Genomic DNA, 22,665 nt, shown 5'->3' with positions numbered 1-22,665 from the left:
TGGATTGTTCATTGGCAAAACAATCAGAATTCAGTAGATCCACGCTACATGTATGGGATCCATTATACAAAAGCCTGTTATCCAGAAAGCTCAGAATCACGGACAGGCCATCTACCATAGACTCTGTTTTACCCAAATAATTTAAATTTAAAAAATAATTTCCTTTATCTGTAATAGTAAAACAGTATCTTGTAAGATATAATTAATCATTAGTGGAAGCAAAACCAACCTATTCGGTTTATTTAATATTTTCTGGTACATTTAAAATATAAAGATCCAAATTACGCAAAGAAGTCCCCAGCATTCTGGATAACAGGTCTCCTACCTGTAGTATCTTTTTCACAATGACAGCTGTGAGTTCTTCATTGTTTTCACTATGACCTTATTACTGCCCATGCAAACATTTTAATGCAGATTTCATTTACAGGCTATATGTTATATAATTTACTAGTGTAAAAGGCACAGCAAGAGTATTAAATAAAAAAAAACCCATGCTGAACTTTTTGGTTTGACCTGCTATTTATTTGTAGCCAAAACTATTATCAATCTTATGTACCCACATCAACATCTGGACAGAGCAATCAGCCAAAACAGTTATACTGTATATGGTGATCCCATCATGTTTGTGGCCAAATTGGCCAGGTATCAGTCATTCCCAAGTCTGGTTGTATGATCACATTTTTTTAATGGAGCTAAATAGCACTGCCTTTCCAATGTGATGGTGAGCCATATCTAAATAATGGTGCCCAATGCCTTTTTGCATAAACTGAAAGGAAAACTAAACCCTAGACCTCCCTCCATCCCCCTCCACTGCCCCCTCCAAGTGCATCTATACTTTTCAGAAGCCTCCCTGTCTGCTGACCTGAAATAAATCTGCAGTTGTACAATGCACTGTTAAAGCCTCCATACATGGGCAGATATAAGCTGCCAGCAGCTTATTTGGAAATGTATGGGCCCTCCAACAGTCTTCTCAGATCGATTTCTGGCCAAAAGATATTGATCTGGAGCATTTAAAAATCCTGTTTGATCGAGGACAGTATCAGTATGTTAATTCAGTCCTCGATCCAACCAAGGTCAAGGTTTACATTTCAGGGAGAGATCCGCTTGTTTCACGATGTCACCAAGCAGATCTCTCTATGTATGGCCAGCATTAGAGCAGCGAGATTTTGGAGGAGCATGCACAGTTCAATCGATGTCCTGAATCAGCTTCTACTGCACATACTCCTGCAAGATATGCAGCGGCAACAAACAGAAGAGGTCAGAAGACAGACAGAAGATGGCTCAGTTGAACTCCGCTGCACAACTCTACAGATTTATTTCAGGCCAGCATACAGGGAAACTTCTGAATAGAATAGTTCTTGCTTGAAGGGTGCCTTACCCATTTACGTCCTAAATTGATTAATTAAGAGGTGGTGTCCTGGATATATTTTGCATTACTTTCTATTCAGACCCTCCAGTTCTGTCCTTGCAACTGCTGCCTGGCTGACTAGTAAGACAGTTACAACCAAGTAAATTTTAAAGTGGGGTTATGTATTCATATATTTACTTTATATGGGTGCCAGCAAGTTTCATAGCTCTTTAAAATAATACTATAACATATAGGGATCTTACAGTTTGCAGCAAGTCTGGCAACCTGCAACAACCCATTGTGGCTAATTTACCAAAACGGCTCTGCCTAAAGTCTAAAACTCAGACAAAAACCACCATGTTTTTCCCAGAATGCCATCATTACATTCATTGCAGACACCCACTAAAGGTGGGCAAATTAGGGCAGGGTTTCCTCTTACTGCATTTTTGTGCAAATGGTATCACTTTCAGAGCAGGGTGCAATAAACAGCATTATTGTGTGATTCAGTAGACTCAAGTCAAGCATCTGTAGGTGCAATGGACTAAGAGAACCCCGAAATTACCAGCAGCTCAGGGTTTTTTATGGCATTTGCACTTAGAGTAAAATTGTGCACAAATTATCAGAGTAGGCTAAGTAAGCGCACTATTGACTTTTTATCCCCTTTAATAAAGAGGAATCAGTTGCAAAATTATCTTAGAATATCACTGTTTAAATTGTGCTGAGATTTTATGTGTTGAAAATTTTTATACACAGTAGAAAGAATTTGCTGATAAGCGGTGGAACCTGCCACAAGTTGTTAATAATGACACAATAGAGAAAAAAATATTTTGGTAAAAAAATGGCTTGCACACACAGAATAAGATAGACAAATACAAGATTCCTCTGCACTCAACCCATTATCAATATATTTAAGACAGCGACATTTTGTGCATACTGCTACTGAAAAATGCCTTACCCTTTAAACAAAACAGGGATTGTTTGTCCATATATTGCAATATATTTAAGCTGGCCAACTACATCAAAGTCATCCCATATCTGGCCAGTCCTATGCTCAATTTTCATCTGATTCATTAAGAATTCTATGGTTTAATTATACATTTTATAAAAGGGACGAATACGTTTTACCTGCAACTTACTAGCTGCTTTCAAAGTAAAACTTCCAAACTTGGCTGCCCTTTTATTAGACACCAGTGGGATCACCTGACTATAGTTGGAGGGGGTGGGAGCTACAACATGGAGCTGGTCACTGCTCCTGTATAACTATAACAAACAAGGGAAAGTTGTGCTCACCACTAGTTTTTAAAATCATTAGGCGGGGGTGCAATGAGGGTGTGACCACAAAAAACATATAGACAAATACAAGATTCCTCTGCACTCAACCCATTATCAATATATTTAAGACAGCGACATTTTGTGCATACTGCTACTGAAAAATGCCTTACCCTTTAAAGAAAACAGGGATTGTTTGTCCATATATTGCAATATATTTAAGCTGGCCAACTACGTCAAAGTCATCCCATATCTGGCCAGTCCTATGCTCAATTTTCATCTGATTCATTAAGAATAATAAAAGGGCAGCCAAGTTTGGGAGTTTTACTTTGAAAGCAGCTAGTAAGTTGCAGGTAAAACGTATTCGTCCCTTTTATAAAATGTATAATTAAACCATAGAATTCTTAATGAATCAGATGAAAATTGAGCATAGGACTGGCCAGATATGGGATGACTTATATATGGACAAACAATCCCTGTTTTGTTTAAAGGGTAAGGCATTTTTCAGTAGCAGTATGCACAAAATGTCGCTGTCTTAAATATATTGATAATGGGTTGAGTGCAGAGGAATCTTGTATTTGTCTATATGTTTTTTGTGGTCACACCCTCATTGCACCCCGCCTAATGATTTTAAAAACTAGTGGTGAGCACAACTTTCCCCTGTTTGTTATAGTTATACAGGAGCAGTGACCAGCTCCATGTTGTAGCTCCCACCCCCTCCAACTATAGTCAGGTGATCCCACTGGTGTCTAATAAAAGGGCAGCCAAGTTTGGGAGTTTTACTTTGAAAGCAGCTAGTAAGTTGCAGGTAAAACGTATTCGTCCCTTTTATAAAATGTATAATTAAACCATAGAATTCTTAATGAATCAATGAAAATTGAGCATAGGACTGGCCAGATATGGGATGACTTTGACGTAGTTGGCCAGCTTAAATATATTGCAATATATGGACAAACAATCCCTGTTTTGTTTAAAGGGTAAGGCATTTTTTAGTAGCAGTATGTACAAAATGTCGCTGTCTTAAATATATTGATAATGGGTTGAGTGCAGAGGAATCTTGTATTTGTCTATATGTATTTTGTGGTCACACCCTCATTGCACCCCCGCCTAATGATTTTAAAAACTAGTGGTGAGCACAACTTTCCCCTGTTTGTTACAGAATAAGATACTCTTCATCTTTGCTCAAAAACTTTGTTTGAAGCTGAATCCTGCCTCGTCGTCTCTCTTTCTGTATGCATTTCTGGCCACAATGGACAGGAGGAAAGTCTCCACTATGAGCAGATTGTTGTTCATTACTGTAAATAGAAAGATGCTGATTAGCATTTCTTTATTGCAAGCTAAACCATTTTCCCTGGTCATAATAACTTTTGGTCTGAAAATGTCTTTGGTATCAAATAAAAATCATGTATTATTACAGAGTAACGCTGTTAGGCCAACTATTTTCCTTTCTACAGAAGACAAAAACCCAGAAAGAAGCAAACACACAAAAACAGCCATTTGTCCTACTTACGCTGAGATCTAGCTCTAGATGAATATGGAGGGAAACATGGTATTTGGCCTGCACCTGCCAGAATACTAAAGATAGATGTTTGCACAGTTGTCAAGATGAGTAAGATCTGTAATAAGATGTCAGAGGTTGTGATGTGAATGTCAGACTTTTACAGTATAATGTTATACTGATCTGCTCTGATCATACTCTTCCCTTCCTGTTCTCCTCATGTCTAGCTCTATAATGAAATTGTCTGGAAAAAATTATTTAAAAAAATCAATTGTTTGCATTTTGTGAAGCTGTGCCGTTCCACTGTTCCATTTTTCCAATGGGAATATGTCAGTTGTCCAATACAAACTGTGTTCTACGCCCTGTGCCTTAAAAACAGCATCCAAACTTAAAGCATACCCAACAAATATCCAGAGCCAACAGCGCCCTAGCGGAACAGTTAGCCTCAGCTACTAGGAAAGCTATATTACAGCAATGGCTGTCACCCACACCACCCTCCATGAAGCTAGTGAAAAACAAACTGCCTTTCTATTCCACATGGATTGGCTGGAAGCATCCCGGAACAAACTGTCCCATACTAGTAAATTTTTCAACATATGGACCACGTATATCTTAAGTCTACCCCCCCCGACATAATAAAACTGACAGTTTCTACATTCTACAGAACCGCATGGTATGACCTAGAAAGTCTCCGAGGTACCAATCCTGTCATTCTAGCAATCACAGCCATAGGCGGATTATAATGAAGGCTTGGGGAGGTTAAGCCTCCCCAAACCAAGAATCCATTCTGTTATGGTTAAAGTATGTGTTGCAGCAGTTCTGTAGAGGACTGAAGTGTTAAGATGCAGCAGCTCTGCTTTGGCAAATTCTTTTCTTTTCATGGGCTCACTACAAGACAGTTTCTTTATTGTTGTAACTAATGTAGTCACATGCTCAATATGTAACTATTATAACATCAGTGTCGGACTGGCCCGGCGGGACACCGGGAAAAAACCCGGTGGGCCCCCGCCGGGCCAGGCCCCCTCGACTGATATCTTGTTTTTTGAAAAAAAAAAAAAAGATCTTCGTCGATGCGCAGTGTGCGCATGCGCACAGAGGGTGCCACCGTGTGCGCATGCACACTGAAGGGCGCCGCACGGCGCGTTGCAGCAGGGGGACGGGGGCCTGTAGGGGGGCCCTGGACTGGAGTCCCGGTGGGCCCCGGGCCCCCCAGTCCGACCCTGTATAACATCAATACAGAAATACACATGTATATTTGTGATGAGACTTCAATAAAACAAATTTCAAAAAAAAAAATCAGCATCCAACTCCATGACCCCTGTTTTGGAGGATTATTTTTCCAGAAGCTGCTTACTGAGAAGCCCAAACTAGCAGTATATCAAATTTGTAGCAGGGCCATCTTTCCTATTTGATAGAAAACCTGGAAAAGACTTTAAAAAAGGTCTAAAAATCCAACTCAAGATGCAACACACTTTATTTCTTGGATATTTATCACTTACTTTTTCTTTTCTGAGCAGCAACAATCAAATTATTTGGCACACAGGCCCAGCAGTCTGAAACATAATTGCCAAGTAAGTTGGCGGGTGATGCTGGGAGTTGTAGTTAAACCATAACTTTAGGGCATCTACTTGCACATTCCCATAATACTATAATTTGCCTTATGTATACTTTATAAATAAATGTTGTTGTAGAAATAATAACTTGCATTTATTATAAGTATTCAAGCTTATCTTTAACAGAATCGCTTTACTGCAATTTGGGAAGAAGGTGATCTTTAGTCAACATAGGAGGATAGTAGTAGTTGTGGTCAATAATTCCATTACCATGGTCAATAAATAAGCTTTTGGGTCTTTACAGTAGTTTTGTTGAAGAGACAATTAGTTCAGTGTATGTGGTACAGGGATTAGGGTACAAAGATGTTGTTACTGTTTGGTAGATATTCAAAAAGGTTGATGTTTAGGTCGGAATTGAGGTCACGTTCTCTTGACCTTAAGAATAAAGTGGTACTTAAGATAGACATTGCTTCTATAATAGTCATTTTTATATTTAAAAAAGGTTTAAATGGCAGTAATTGCTTTTATCTGTGATTTCCAAAACACTGAATCTGAAGCAACTGCAAAAATGATTCTGACATTTCTACTACAATAAGCAACTTTAATGTAGTCAAATACTCAGATAATGCTCTTTATTCAAATCAATCTGTTCCGGAAGTCTAATAAAGATTTATGAAACAATGAAATAAATGTGCACAGGGAGGGGGGGGGGTCTATGTAGGATAGGAGGGTAGGGTTTTTTAACTTTTGGGTTTGCTTTTCCTTTAAATGTGAACCACCCCTTTAACAACACAGGGTACAGCCGCTTGACTTTACAATCAGGGTCATCTTGATAGACCAAATAAGTTTACCACCTTAGCACGAGTGTAACATCAGTATCTCACTACATTGCTCCTGCATTTATTCTTCATCATCTTTAAACCAGTGCCCATTTCTTTAGCATGGGGGGATAGACCTGCAAAGACCCGTAGAAAGATGAGTTTAAATCTTACCTGGAAAACTGCAAACTTGGCCCCAATGTTTTGGTCACTGAGATGAGTTTTGGCTTGGCGAAAAAGAATTCCAATGGGCCAAAGAGCAATTATGGTGGAGACCCCAACAATTGTGCCCATCCAGAGTGCAAGACTCTGAGCTGAGACCTGCAACATCATAGAACACATATTGCATAAGTCTTGTTAACCCTCCACAACAGTCTTTGTCTTATCTGCTATAACATGTACCAAGTCTAGTGAGCTGTAGATGACCTTCATTATAAGCATTAAACACATTCCTTGCACTTATGCCTATTTATACCATTAGCTGCCAGTCTGTCTGATAAATTGCCTGCAAGGGCACCTATTGACACAGGGGATCCCTGGAGCTACCACCACCCTAAAGGGTATAGAGGGCTGGTCTGATGTTCTTCCACTTAGAAAAGACGTGAGAAAAGCTATGTAAGGTTTCTAATGTTTTTCCTAACCAGAGGGACATCAGGTTAGCCCTCAGGTTAGTCAGTTCCTCAACTGGATCAGATGACTCTGTTATAATAAAATTCATTTATATTAACAGTATATATTTCCCTTAAATCTTGGATTCTTAAAGAAAATAATGCATATATTGCAAAATTGCTAACAATAGCATTCTCATCAATTTTACATTCACTTTTTTTATATATTGTATTTGTCTATATGTATTTTGTGGTCACAGCCTCATTGCACCCCCACCTAATGGTTTTAAAAATTAGTGGTGAGCACAACTTTCCCTTGTTTGTTATAGTTTATACAGGAGCAGTGACCAGCTCCATGTTGTAGCCCCCACCCTTCCCAACTATAGTCAGGTGATCCCACTGGTGTCTAATAAAAGGGCAGCCAAGTTTGGGAGTTTTACTTTGAAAGCAGCAAGTGAGTTGCAGGTAAAACTTAGTCCCTTTGTAAAATGTATAATTAAGCAATTGAATTCTTAATGAATCAGATGAAAATTGAGCATAGGACTGGCCAGATATGGGATGACTTTGACATAGTTGGCCAGCTTAAATATATTGCAATATATGGACAAACAATCCCTGTTTTGCTTAAAGGGTAAGTCATTTTTCAGTAGCAGTATGCACAAAATGTCTCTGTCTTACATATTGATAATGGGTTGAGTGCAGAGGACTCTTGTATTTGTCTATATATATTTTGTGGTCACAGCCTCGTTGCACCCCCGCCTAATGGTTTTAAAAATTAGGGGTGCGCACAACTTTTCCTTGTTTGTTATAGCCCTCAGGTTAGTCAGTTCCTCAACTGGATCAGGTGACTCTGTTATAATAAAATTAATTTGTATTAACAGTATATATTTCCCTTAAATCTTGGATTCTTAAAGAAAATAATGCATATATTGCAAAATTGCTAACAATAGCATTCTCATCAATTTTACTTTTTTAAAGATTAACTTATCCTTTAAATTCACAGTCTTGTGTAGCAGACTTGTTTATCTAACAGTTTCTGGATCTAGCCATAACTATAAATCTTTATCTTTGGACATATGACTTGTAGATGAATATCAGTCAACATCCAAAACAAATCCCACACAGAGGTTTATTCTGTCTTTCAGGTAAAAGAACTCTTACATCGTCTGGGTTGAAGATTCCATCAGCCCAAAGGAACAAACCAATGAAACTGAATATGGGTTTCAGGAATGCCATCTGGATAACACCCAAGGTAAAGATGGTCGCCTTCCGCCTTCAAAGGAAGCAAAATTACATTCAATGCATTCACTTTTATGGGAACACTTCTTGGCAGCAAAATGTAAGTACAGGCTAGAAACCAGAAAGTAACTAAAGGGAATGTTCCAGCCAATCAATCTGCAGCAAGCTACACACTGAGACTCCTGTTTAGTATTGGGTTGGGCTCATAAAATTCCTTGTAAACATTCAGTGAAATGTACTCATGGACAGAGGTGCCAAGAAATATGTATGTGTAGGGCTGCAGTTCTGTTTTGATGTGTGGGTGTAGGTAGGGTAGCTGGGGGTTCTTGGCTCCATAAACCAAACTTACAGGGATCAGTGGCTCCATTTAAATCACTAAGAGAGGACCTTCATTACATGGAGTCAAATTGTCACTAGATGATGATATGAGGGTCTTTTACTACTCCCTTCAGCAGAAGTGCAATACCTGTATGGGGTGTAAGAGCATGCCCTTAGTTCTTATCCAAAGAGAACTTCTACCTGAGGTCTGGTTGTGTTGTGCACCTCATTCCAGATAAAAAGTTTAAGATGCACAACAGAGCATCAAGAGGCACAGACTAGTTCTTAAGCGTCTGCAATGGGATGTTAGTTTCATAAATATAGAAAAATGAGGGCACCAGTTTCAAGATGCTATGTGCTTTCATTCTCCTCCAAGCAAAGCACCATGTTTTTTACCCACTATACACCATCCCTTTGAGTCCACTAATGTTAGGTGCAACTCTTTAGACCTTCGTCATGGAGTGTTAAGGGTTGCTCCTAATTATGAATGAAGTTCTGGGTGGCACAAAATCAAAGAAGCTTATATAAGTAGGTGGAACATAAGTGTCTCCTTGTATGACCTATTCTTGCACTCCACTCGATTAGAGCCCTGTACTGAACCCCTGCTGTCAGATCCAGGGTCGGACTAGGCCAGTGTGAGAATGGGAAAAAACCTGGTGGGCCCGGCCATCTCAGGCCCGCTCTCTGCTCCCTGATCTACTCTACTTGCCAAGATCGCCTCACATCTAGAAGGGAAAGGTTGTGGCTGATAGTAGGAGGGGGGTCTGACATGGCAACCCGGTGCGACCCTAACCCCCAGTCCAACACTGGTCATACAACAGAAGCATAAGAAACACATATTCTTAGAGAGTGTAACAGGGTGTACTTGGCTGGTTGTATTCTGCAGGCTGTGTTTTGCAGTTCTGTGGGGCAGATATTATGTAGCAAGTAGTCTCTGGTTATATAACTCTGCAAATATAAGCAACCTGTTAGTACTAAAATTTTGATTTATGATGGTGTGCAGGAACTTTTGGCAGGAAATAAACAGCGTGGGACTGGGACTGTTTCTGTTTGACAAACTTCTTTTTTTTAATATAATGCAATACAGGAACCAGTTGACCGAAAAAGCCACACACAAAAGCTGGAGAGGTTGCTGAGAAAAACTGGAATGAGGAAAGGAAATGTAATAAGGGAGAAAGAGGTGATAAAATGAGGGTGGATGGTGCCCTACTAATCACGTATCATCTTACAGCAGACATACTGTAACAGGCTATTGGTTACTTATAGCAAACACCTCCTAAAGAGAACAGGTGGATAATTGCCATTTTAGCAGCAATGAGCAAGGCTTCAGCTGGAGATGTGGCCCCCATAAAACCCCTGATGGCTGTGTTTGAGCTCTCAGTACACTGCACTGTAGAATATAGAATCAGCAGCTAGGCTGACCTGATAAGGAACTAGAATGTCTTTGGTTGTGTGACCACAGGACTGTGATTGGCTATCCTCCTCCTACTGTGCTTCTGGGAGGGTCAATTAGGACATTCCCACCGCTCATTTGAAACGTTGACAGCTACTGTAGCCCAGAGTAAGACCAACACCATCTAGTATTCATTATTGCCTACAAGATTGGAGGGGGTTTTAGTTAAGCTATATGTCTCCTTTAACTGTGCTGTAATTGCCAATTAAGGCCATGTGTGTATCAACTAAGCTTATCTTATTCTGTATATTGATTTACATTTCAATCAAAGGTTTGGTAATTTTAAGCTTGCTAGGGTTATTCTGTGTATACACAGGGACCCTGTAAAATGGAATCAATACATTGCAATAGGTGCAAGTTCCATGTGTCTGCCAACTATACTCAGAGGGTTGCTAGGTTTGCTTTAAGTCAGCAAATAATTGTGATAGGACTATGGGAGAAGACAAGCATAGGCAGTATATTGTGGATAGCAGAATGTACGGGATACACAAGTGCTTCTAGAATATGTCAGTTTAATTGTCAATGTGTTTTTCGTAAAATATTTTCTAGTAGTAGGTAGTCATAAGCAAGTTATAGCAGCAAGTGCTGCAACTAGAGTTGCAAAAAAAAATTTAGCACCGGTGGGTTCTGGAGGAACGTCATTTCGTTTCTAATATGCATTTTATTTACTGTATATGGCTATATTAACAGTATATATTTCCCTTAAATCTTGGATTCTTAAAGAAAATAATGCATATATTGCAAAATTGCTAACAATAGCATTCTCATCAATTTTACATTCACTTTTTTTATATATTGTATTTGTCTATATGCATTTTGTGGTCACAGCCTCATTGCACCCCCGCCTAATGGTTTTAAAAAATAGGGATGAGCACAACTTTCCCTTGTTCGTTATAGTTATACAGGAGCAGTGACCAGCTCCATGTTGTAGCTCCCACCCTTCCCAGCTATAGTCAGGTTATCCCACTGGTGTCTAATAAAAGGGCAGCCAAGTTTGGGAGTTTTACTTTGAAAGCAGCTAGTAAGTTGAGGGATACAACTTAGTCCCTTTGTAAAATGTATAATGAAGCAATAGAATTCTTAATAAATCAGATAAAATTGAGCATAGGACTGGCCAGATATGGGATGACTTTGACGTAGTTGGCCAGCTTAAATATATTGCAATACATGGACAAACAATCCCTGTTTTGTTTAAAGGGTAAGGCATTTTTCAGTAGCAGTATGCACAAAATGTCTCTGTCTTAAATATATTGATAATGAGTTGAGTGCAGAGGACTCTTGTATTTATCTATATGTATTTTGTGGTCACAGCCTCATTGCACTCCCGCCTAATGGTTTTAAAAATTAGTGGTGAGCACAACTTTCCCTTGTTTGTTATAGCCCTCAGGTTAGTCAGTTCCTCAATTAGATTAGGTGACTCTGTTATAATAAAATTCATTTATATTAACAGTATATATTTCCCTTAAATCTTGGATTCTTAAAGAAAATAATGCATATATTGCAAAATTGCTAACAATATAGAATCAGCTGCTAGGCTGACCTGATAAGGAACTAGACTGTCTTTGGTTGTGTGACCGCAGGACTGTGATTGGCTGTCCTCCTCCTACTGTGCTTCTGGGAGGGTCAATTAGGACATTCCCACCGCTCATTTGAAGGTAGTCATAAGCAAGTTATAGCAGCAAGTGCTGCAACTAGAGTTGCAAAAAAAAATTTAGCACCGGTGGGTTCTGGAGGAACGTCATTTCGTTTCTAATATGTACTTTATTTACTGTATATGGCTGAAATGACAAAATCCACTTGACTTGAGTATGGTGAGAGGTAATCTCAAGGAACAAGAACAAGACAAAATCTTACTTTGTGAGTTTAATGCGGGGAAGACAAGGGCAGCAGCAGCAACAGGGCCCAGTGTTGATATGCACATCAGTATTTTCCATTTTCTTAACCAGTGCATCCTTTCCTCCAAATCCCTCAATGATGACCGTCAGAATCAGGTAGAAACAGATGGCAAAATAGCTAATAATGTCCAGAAAGTTATAAGCAGCAACTAATGGAATGCTTTGCCCTTTGAGAACAAAGGGAATGAGAAAAATACGGCTTTACATTGATACCTCTTACTATAAAGAGACAGATGTTATCTGTGGAGTTTGATTAAACAGATACTGACAATATTTTAAAACAATTATCATCATTTCCAGCTTATGACTCTTTTTGAAACTATTTCTAAGACACTGGGTCCTAGGGGGTGAAAAATTTCAACACAGAAAAACTCACCCACTTTCTATTCATTCCTATGGGATTCTATCAAACGGTGAACTTTAACTTTCACCCACTGATAGATACAATTCTGAAAATCCCATAGGAAAGAATAGAAAGTGGGTGAGTTTTTCTGTGGTGAGCTCTTAATTTCACGCTTTGATAAATTTGCCCCAAAAAATCTAGTTTTAGGTGTGCTACCTTCCATGTGCATCGTTCACGTTTTAAATTTGGAAATCATAGTGCCCATCATTAAAATGACAGTTTGGATTTACATTTTAAGAACTTACTAAACGGAATACTGTAATTTAGAAGTTAATCCAAAATTATTGTAGCTGGTACTCACGTGCCTATACCAATTTCCACAAACATGGAAGCTCGAGGGATCCATAGGCCGAAACAGCTAAAAATAGCGATTATCTGAAAGAGTGGGTGATAGGCAGTTAGTCTTATAGATGAACGAGGCTTAATTGTTGCACTTGGCACACAAACGCACAGTTGTTTGGATACTGAAATGAATTGTGTGCTGTGTCCCCTAGATACATAACCTATATATAAGATTATATATATACAGCTGCCACCTGCCAATCACAGATATAATGCCCTTTTACCGTGGGTGATGCACTGCTCCACAGGAGTGTTTTCCTCTTAACTGAGCACAGCACTTTCTTTCTGAGGTAGAAAGCTTCTTCCAAGTAAAGGATCAATGATATAATGACAAGTGTGGTCAGAATTCCAAAAGTGCAGAGATGCAGTGTGTCCAGTTCTGGAATAAGAGAACACATGATTGGGCACAGAAGCAAATACAAATGGGGTTTGCCTTTCAAAATGCTTAGGACCTGGGGGTTTGCCAAACAAATTCAGCAAGATTTCCTTAAAATCAATAAATAAGAAATGTTTCACTATACTGTACTTAGTTCATATGTTTTGCCTATATGAACTTGAACTCATTCACTTGCTCTGATTGTCTCCAACTAAGATGTATCATCACACGTACGATGTGGCAGCTGAGAAGCGGCAGGGGGTTTGGAGAAGCAGGCTTTTGGAATACTGTAATTGGCAATAAGAAGGTCGACTAGCTGACGTGGGATTCTGCAAGACAAAGAAGTGAGAACATCAATGCTTTTTTTCGGAGGAAACCATAATATGACCGCAAATATATACACCAATTAAAGGGGCAGTATACATCTAAAATAATTTCACAAAAAAATAGCACAATAAATAGCACTTGTTTTGAAATTTCATTCTGCCTAATATTTTAATTATAAAAATATATCCCTATGTTTTGCCATTATAAAGCCAGAATTTGAGAGGTGGGTTATGGTCACTCAACTCACCTCCTCGTCCTTTATAAACAGGGTGATTTGTTCAGAGCACCCTAAATACATTTAACAGGAAGTACTAAAGTGAAACAGGCTTCATATTCTTCTTTAGTGCCAGAAATAACAGAAACCATCGATTTTTTATTTAAAACAATCGTCAAAAGATACATTCATCCTGCTAATGTTAAAAGGGGTGTTCACTCTCCCTTCAATAACAAAGCCCACTCTATTTCATTGTGTAACTTGGGGGCAATAACTCCTGGGTGATACTTCCTAGTTAGTGGGAACTTGTGACCCTAATTTGTTTACTGTCTCTTTAAATAGCAATAAACCCTTTGCAATCCAAGGCCCTGAATCCCTTTTGTGTATGAAACGTACTGGAAACTGGGATTTACAGTGCAGTGTTTCCACCTAGGGAACACTGAGGAGCACACCTCAGGGGGTTTCCACTAGGAAAAAAAACACGAACAGTTTGCAGTATAACAAATATAAACTTTATGTAAAACTGCATTTAGTAATTGTAAATGCAAATCACACATTATCACTTTACTATGGGGAACCTGTGTGGACTATCAACCCCTGGCACAGTCTTTCAATGCCACAGTCCCACACGCCACTCTGGGTGGATAAAAGCAGAATCACTCTGGTCAGTTAAATAGCACTACCTGACCCAAGGTACCTTTCCCTTTAGAAACAAACATGCAGAACGCCATTACTTCTGATGAAGTGATGTATTGGTCACGAAACGCGTCAAGCTACTCTCCCTGCCCTCGTGTATAATTGGTTTTATTCGGATCAATAAAGATGAAGTTTTAATTTACATTTTGGTTCCACCTTGAATGAATTGCTTCCCGGTTGCCACCTGCTTGCTAGCACCCTGTGAGATTACCTTTCCCTTTAGAGTTAGCTTGATCGTGTAGCTGCTCCCAAGTGGCAGGTACACGATCAAGACCTGTCCTCACCCCGGGGAATCACACAGTGGCCAAAGTATACACAGGCAGGAGATAGAAGCTGTCTATCCCTGATGCTCAAATACTTTATCAAAGCAGAGCAAAATGCAGCCTTTTCTTTTACTTTATCAAAGCAGAGCAAAATGCAGCCCTTTCTTTTACTTCTCTCTGGAAAATCCTTTCAAGCAGCACTGTCACTCTCCACAGATCTGGATCTCTCTGGCTGCTGCAGCAGGGATCCCTTTATAAGCTCTGTCTGAAACCTTGTATATCTGGCTCCAAAGTCAGGCACTCCCCCTCTCCCAAGGATGCACTGGGAAACCCAGCCAATCAGATGGCTTTCCAGCCTGTAACCGGGCTGGATGATGTCACAGACAGAAAAACAGGGGAAGGACTTGTCTGATCCCCTACAGCTATATGACGTAGATAATCTCACATGTAGTTTTTAGTGTTTCAGTATCTACTTCTATAACAGAACTAATACATAAATTAAAAAAAAAGGCAGTAATAAAAAATATGGAAAGACAAAATTCCAGTTCCAGTGTGGTAGCCCTGTGTTAATGTTGCATGATTCTAACCAAACACAGAAGTAACCTACACTTCCTCCTACAATGCATCTAGAGACCCCTAATATATATGAATATATTTCAAATACACTAATTAAAATATCACTTGCAAGAATAATGTAAAGAGTCAACAAAAGACAGAAAACAACAGAAAGAACAGACCCTGCACTGGCAGACTAGAAACCAGAAAAGCACATAAGTCAGGAAAAGGACTTGAATGATACTGACAAAGAGTATAGAACAAAAAATTTGTACTGAGTTACTATTATTAAAGGGGAACTATCACATAAATGAAAATTTATTATAACCTTCATCATACTGAAATAATACATTTTCTAAATATAATCAGTTAAAAATTCTGGATCATTTCTGAAATATTTAAGTTAATTTGGGAGTTGTGATTTTAAATGACAATTAAATCTAATATATTTTTTAGGGGGGCTTCTTGTCAGTCTTCATGCAGAATTTGTGCAAAAGGCAGTTATTTTGTTTGTATGGGAATCAGCTATTTGAGTCAGCTCTAACATCTGCTGGGAAACAGAGCTGTTCCTTTATGAGGCATGAAGGAGCGGCAGTGGAGTTGGATAAGATTGTAGCAGTGTGTGCCCATAAAACAGATATGATCCATTATATATACATGATTTCTCTAAGTGAAAGTTGATCTAGCTGGTGCTCGAAGGACATTTTGCTGAAACGTGTTGTTTAATTACATTGCCGGAAGAAATTACTCCAATGAACTTGTTTATTCTCATAATTTATAGTCCTGGGCATGATCTTTCAGTAGGCCACAATAACTAAGTTTGGGCATAATAACGCTTGTTACTATAAACCTGACGTATCCTTCATCTGTTTAGAGCTGACAGATATAATGCTGACTTTATGCTTTAACTTTAAACTTCTAATGCATAGTACAGAAACCACTGGATTTTACATAGCTATACATGCATACATACTATTCCCTGTCACATATGGAGTTTATGGTGCCTACTCAGCTTACTGTATTTACAGTATATGATCAAGTTAGCTAATGTAACTAAGCCTCCAGGTTCCAATCCATTCCATTCCTTCTCGTTGAGACTAGGCCTGTTCTAGTTCCTAAGCAATACAACCAATTCAAGGAACTGTTCTAAATTTACTGAAATGGTATGGAGAGTGATAATCGTAATTTCTGGAATCTATGTTTGTCCAGAGAAAACATGGTGACTTAATGGATACCGACACGTTCCTATAAAAATCATAGGAACGTGTCAGTATCAAGTAGTTGCTGCACCCGCAATAATTCCCCTCAAAGCCCCCCTGGGGGCAGAGCGATCCTTCCATAGGCTGAAGTCCGGTTTTTGGAAGGATTGTGTCACCCCCAACCCAGCGTCACTGAAACAGCACAGAAGATCTTTTAGCAGTGTTGGAGGGTCGGGTCAACGCAGGTTTGCGGAGCTGGGTGGCGGCTTTGAGGGGGCATTCAAGGGAACGACTTGATACTGACACATTCCTATGATTTTTCTAGGAATGTGTCAGTATCGCTTTAATATATCTTAACTCCATATTACTTATAAAACTACCTTTTATATTTGTATAATATTTTTTCATAGTATAATTCCAAAGCATTTGGGGATACTTCAACCTACAACACTTAATTATGGATAACTCAGTTTTGCCTGAGAGTAGAAACCACTAAACCAACAAAATGTAATAAACGTTAACAAATCCCACTAAAGATATATACAATTTATGTTTAATACATTTAAGCGCCCACATTGTCTGCAGCTGTTACAGAACTAAATTCCATAGTTCATCGCAACTTAATAGCATACTGGGCAGCAAAAGCCTTCTTATAACAGTAGGTATTCACTTTTATAAAATACCAGTTTTGAATGGACATTTTGGAGAAAAAAAAATCAGTATTAGAAACCTTCTGATGCAATATTTAAATGGGAACTCCACAAAAACATAACTTATGCTCTTTGAAAAATAATCATAATTTCAAGCAACTTTGCAATATATATCATTTAAAAAATATGCAGATTTTTTATGATTTTTAATGGTTTCTGACAGTTCCCTAAGCCTAGCCCCCTGCTCTTCTGCTGATCTGTCTGACTACTTTGCTGAGCTGGCTGATTACTGTTACTTTGTATCAGCAGCCAGCTATCCTTTGCCTGCATCCTCAAACTCCCAAAATTCCCTACACACGTGATTTCAATAAGGAACAGAACATCATAGTGCAATGCATTGTGGGGTATGTAGTTCCTGCATGCTGTCTGTAAGCTGTGGAGAAGTTGTTACAATTTGTAACATCAGTTTAGTCCCTCCTTCCCTGCCAGGATTTCAAATGATGCAGAAAGAGAAGAACTGTTAACCAGCTGGATTTCAGCATAGAAAATGGCATTTTATTTATACTTTTTGAAGAAACAGGTAACTGTGATGGGTATATTAGGGGTTTCTGTGCTATGTGGGCCTCTTTATAAAATTTTGGTTTGGAAGCCGGAGTTCCCCTTTAATGGATACATTATATTATAGTCAAATATTCACAGTTCACAGTTATTTTCTTCACTTGCTCTGTTTATATTGAATACACATTTTACTACCAACACTATTCTAGCATAGGCCCACAATCTGAACACATTTTTGTCAAGTGAGATAAATAATAATCATTCTTTATTCTAGAGGCAACTTGCTATCACATATCAATTGCCTAGATCAGTGCTGTCCAACGTCTGTGGTACCAAGGGCCGGAATTTTTCTAGTCTACATGGTGGAGGGCTGATAATTAAAGCCAATGTTAGCCACTCAATATTTTAAACCACACCCACGTTACCACAAGACCATGTCCACATTAATAACACACCAAAAAACCAAATGGTTGGTGCTCACTGCAGGTATATCACTCATATGTGAAAAAAGTTAAGTCATAATAAGACATACCCTTAAATCCATATGCCTCCTCCACCAAAACATGATTAAACACATTAGGGCCCCCTAACAATAATTTCCAAATGCTACCAAACCCCCAGAACAAATACCAGGCTTTGTTCCACAGGCAGAGCAGGGCACATATAGGGAGCATAGGGAAGACAAATATGGCACACCCAAGGAGAATAGGATAAGCAGAGTATGACACACATAGCGAGCATAGGGCAGACAGAGTATGGTACACCAGGGAGTATAGTGTAGGCAGAGTATGGCCCATTATAAGTTTGTAGTACATTTAAAATCAAGTCCCCCAGCAACCAGTGTGACTGAGTAGTAAGACATGCACTTACCCTTAGCTCAGGAGCTCTAGTGAGAAAGCTGGGAGCTTTTAAGCCCCAGCCAAAAAACATACACCTGTGAGTAATTTCCTTCCTACACTATTAGCATTTTAGCTTTGTAGTGCATTTAAAATCCAGTCCCCCTGTAAACATGTGACTGAATAATAAGAACATGGTGCACCTACCCTTATATGGTAAATGGGGGGTGTGGCCACAAAAACAGGTGTGGTCAAAAATGGTTGCCATGCGCCATGCAGCAAATATTATTGTCCCTTTTTCTATTTCCAAAAGGTAATGGTTTGGTATAGTTTGTTTTGTATATATATATATATATATATATATATATATATATATATATATATATATATATATATATATATATATATATATATAATTCTTATAGAGGGACCCGTACTCCAAATTCTTGTGTTGAAAAACTTTTTTATTGAATAAAAAAGTTTTTCAGCCCAAGACTTTGGAGTGCGGATCCCTCTAAAGGAATTAAATAATTACAATTGACCCATCCACTAAACTTTATAGCTCCAAAGGGGGAGCTTTTTTAGACTGTGTGCAGTAAAACTGAAAAAAATCGTTCCACGGCTTATTGAAGTTAATCAGTACAAACTAAAAATTAATATTTACTTGAATAAAAAGTATTTTTTTTTTCTGAACCTCAAAACCTATTTAAAATATGTAAGTACCATGTATATGCTATTTAAAATTTGGTGCGCAATGTGTTAATTCAGTATAAGGCTTCCACAGGTTACTGCTTTTTAATTTAAATGTAGCTTGGGTGTGCACATACATTTCCAGGATCCTGCTGGCAATATGATTCATATCCCTGTCTAACTAACTAGAGGCGTCAGTCAACCATACAAACAGCTTTAAGCTTTGGAGGGTAAGCATGTGTACTGGAGTCATTTTGGTCAATGCTATCTGGCAGATTTGCCTGAGATTTTCAGGTAATTTGGATGCCACCGATTTTCATTTTAACTGAAGCCTGTGCTTTTAAAAGGTCAAGGACGGTCACTTTTTTGTTCTTGAGCCACAGCAGTGTTATTCTGGCCCTGTGTTTGGAATCATTCTACTGTTGAAATATGAACTTTGACCCAAGCTTATAGCAGACTGAAATGGTTTATTTTGCAAGATTTCACCGTATTTAAAGGGGTTGTTCAACTTTTAGTATCATGTAGAGAGTGATATTCAGAGGAAATTTGCAATTGGTTTTCAATTTTTTTTAAAGGTTTTTGAGTTGTTCAGATTTTTATTCAGCAGCTCTTCAATTTGCATCTGGTTGCTAGAGTCCAAATTCCCCTAGCAACCATGCACTGATTTGAATAAGAGACTGGGATATAAATGGAAGAGGCCCTAAATGAGTAATAAAAAATATCATTATTATCCACTGTTTCTGAGGTTTGTTTGACAGGGGTGCAACCTCTACAACTTTATAAAGGTAAGACTACATGGCACGATCTGACGCGCTGCGACAAAACGCCTGCGACAAGTCACATGCGATGGAAATAAGGTAAGAGATAGAAGTGTTGGATGAAGTCGCAGCATTGATCTGATTAGACACGACTGTCGGATGCAGACGCATCGTGCATCACACCGAAAACATCCGTGTAGTCCTATTCCTTTAATCGGTTTATTTAAATGATATGCTGCCAACAACCCCACCAAAAAACAGTGCCAAGAATGTTTATGAAGGGCATGACTCATGACTGTATTCAATGCATTATATGGTCACTCCACTCGTCAAAGAATAGAGTCATGATATCTCTTTGCATTTTGTTTTATCAATTATAATGATATGCAGACTTGTAATCCATCTGATATCAGAAAACTCAGGGGCAGAACTACCGGGGGAGCAGGGGGTGCGAGCGGGCCAGGGCTGGCTGGGCGTACTGCGCCAGGGCCCGCCCCCCTCTAGTTCTGTTTCTGAGAAAACTCCTGCAGATTCTAATGAAATATATGATTAGAAAACTAAGGTTTTTCTCTAAACTTTTAAGTACAAATTTTTAGATGCGGTGACTTCAAAAACTAGCACTGGCCACTGCTGTGGGTGTGTTTAACTTCCATTCGGTTACTGCACTTGTGTTATTTAACAAAGGTTAATAAAATTAGCCCCAATATGATTCGCATTTGAATGAATTGTTTAATATATACATTTATCATTTCCATTTTGTAGTATAAACTTTCTATTTAATTATCACATGATGTCTTTCTGAAACAGAAACAGAAAAACCTATAGGATAAATGTCTTAAAAAAAGCCCATCCTGCGTAAAATGTATAGTTTTGGATAATTGATAATTAGGAGTTGTATAGTTATGTTACATCTCTGTTAGATATATGGAAGATTCAATTGCATATAGAACAGGAAATGCATTTAAACATTTTCAAATCTGGAGACCATGGTTTGAATATTGATCAAAATAAATAATTCCAAGACCCTCAAAGGCATAATCAGCAGGCATCATTATTAAGTATGTTATATTATATTAGTTATTGTAATGAATATATATATACTAAACAACTATATTAAACACAATTGTACATAACTGTTAACATAACTGCGTAGACCAACAGTGACTGCCAATAACTGTCAATAACAAATTTGTTCGATATTCTATCACAATACCTACTTGAAATTAATATTAAAACGATTTACAGTATGTACAAGAGCTTTAACTGCTTACTTATTTTCTATTATAATTGTTTATTTCTTTGTTCTTGTCCCCTTACCCCCTTTTTACTTCTGGACCCCCTTATTTACCTTTATGAAAATAAATAAACATTGAATTGAGAAATAATTATTATTTAATGAGAAAATCAATAAAACAATGATATTTGTATCTGTTTTCCCATGGGGTAGTTTTTAAATAATCCCCATTCAAGCCTGCCCTTTCCCTTGGCCTGGCTACTGAATGACTGTACCTGGGGTCTGGGTGAAACTCCTCCATGGATGTCATATTACTAAAAAGCTTTAGTTGGCTTTGATCCTGTGGCTTCCACAGCTTTGATAAGTTCTGTGCTAGGCATGACAGAGCCTCCAGGGCCTATGTATCATCTGTTTACTTGATCCAGCTATGGCTGTAAGTTCATTGATACTCATGAGCAAACACACTCTCTGATTTGTTTCTTTAAACTTTGAATTTCCTACTATAACAGAGGTCTCTAGAGCAGTGTTTGTACCTGCAATTGTGGTCATTATCCACACAACAGATACCACAGTATTTAGAGGTACTCCTAAGGAAAGAACTTACATAATTATGGGATGATGTGGTTTCAGTTCTGTAATGCCAAATAAGGTTATCCCAGAAAGTCTGTTAAATGTTAAATGAAACACAAACAAACACAGTGAAGGAAAAGCAAAACACTGTCTAATTATAGCTAGTCTAGGGGCCTCTTCTTCTGTAGAGGAAAGCCCCCACGCCCCACCCAGTACCAGTATTCTTGCAGTCTCACCTTAAAAACATTGACTAGTTGCTAGAGCACAAAAAAATGTAAAAATGAATATAAATATTTGTTCAAATAAATCCCTATTAAAAAGCTTTTCACTTGTCATCACCAATGCCTACATTGTCTGTTATTAAGTATGCTGTTTGTTTCAAAACGCAAAATAAAAACCTTTGCTGGAACTTACAATGCAGAACAGAAAGCAGTGATCCATGGTAGCCATGGTATTTACTGTGTCTGCAGAAAGTTGCACTGAGAGTAGTGGGTGTTATAACCCATACTGCTGTAACCTTTTCCTGCTGACATACTAAACTGGATCTTGCACTTCATTTGTCCAATACCACTGGAGTCATTCTTCACTACGCTGGTAATGTGCATGCTCCATTATAATTGATTGCCCATTCTTGTGTATTAAGTATCTGGAGCATAAATAATGTTCTGATCAGTGGCGTAACTAGAGTTTGGGGCCCCCCTGCAGACAAACATGGGGGGCCCCTCTACCTCAGAGAACTAATGAAGCACATGTATATCTTTCAACACTTTAAAAAAAAATCCCAGACTTGCCATTAAGACCACTGCAAGTATGCCCGATGATCACTCCATTAACTCAAGACTTGCCAGTAAAATGACTGCAGAAATGGCCTCTGGCCATTGTCAATAAAAAAATCAAAGATGGCCGTGCATTCCACAGGTGATTTATTCTGGCCAGAATGGGAAGGTGAGACAGCTCTGGTTAAAACCTGGCGATAGCAGCGGCATCGACGGGGG

At 38.5% G+C, this 22,665-nt stretch overlaps 1 protein-coding gene across 1 annotated transcript; it reads right to left on the bottom strand.

Moving 5' to 3' along the window:
- Window positions 1-3,688: 3,688 nt before the first annotated feature.
- slc51a.L (solute carrier family 51 alpha subunit L homeolog) lies at window positions 3,689-21,531 on the bottom strand. Its single transcript, XM_018263583.2, has 9 exons — window positions 21,376-21,531; window positions 13,355-13,449; window positions 12,969-13,123; window positions 12,704-12,777; window positions 11,959-12,117; window positions 8,256-8,367; window positions 6,661-6,807; window positions 4,128-4,233; window positions 3,689-3,912 (listed from the first exon to the last, which is right to left on the bottom strand). The coding sequence occupies exons 1-9, from the start codon at window positions 21,408-21,410 to the stop codon at window positions 3,800-3,802; spliced, it is 996 nt and encodes a 331-aa protein (XP_018119072.2). The 5' UTR covers window positions 21,411-21,531; the 3' UTR covers window positions 3,689-3,799.
- Between the last annotated feature and the right edge of the window lie 1,134 nt (window positions 21,532-22,665).

This window comes from Xenopus laevis, chromosome 5L (genome assembly GCF_017654675.1).
Source record: "Xenopus laevis strain J_2021 chromosome 5L, Xenopus_laevis_v10.1, whole genome shotgun sequence".
Taxonomy (NCBI): Eukaryota; Metazoa; Chordata; class Amphibia; order Anura; family Pipidae; genus Xenopus; species Xenopus laevis.
Note: the sequence above shows the minus strand (reverse complement) of the source record. Positions and strands in the feature narration are given on the sequence as shown.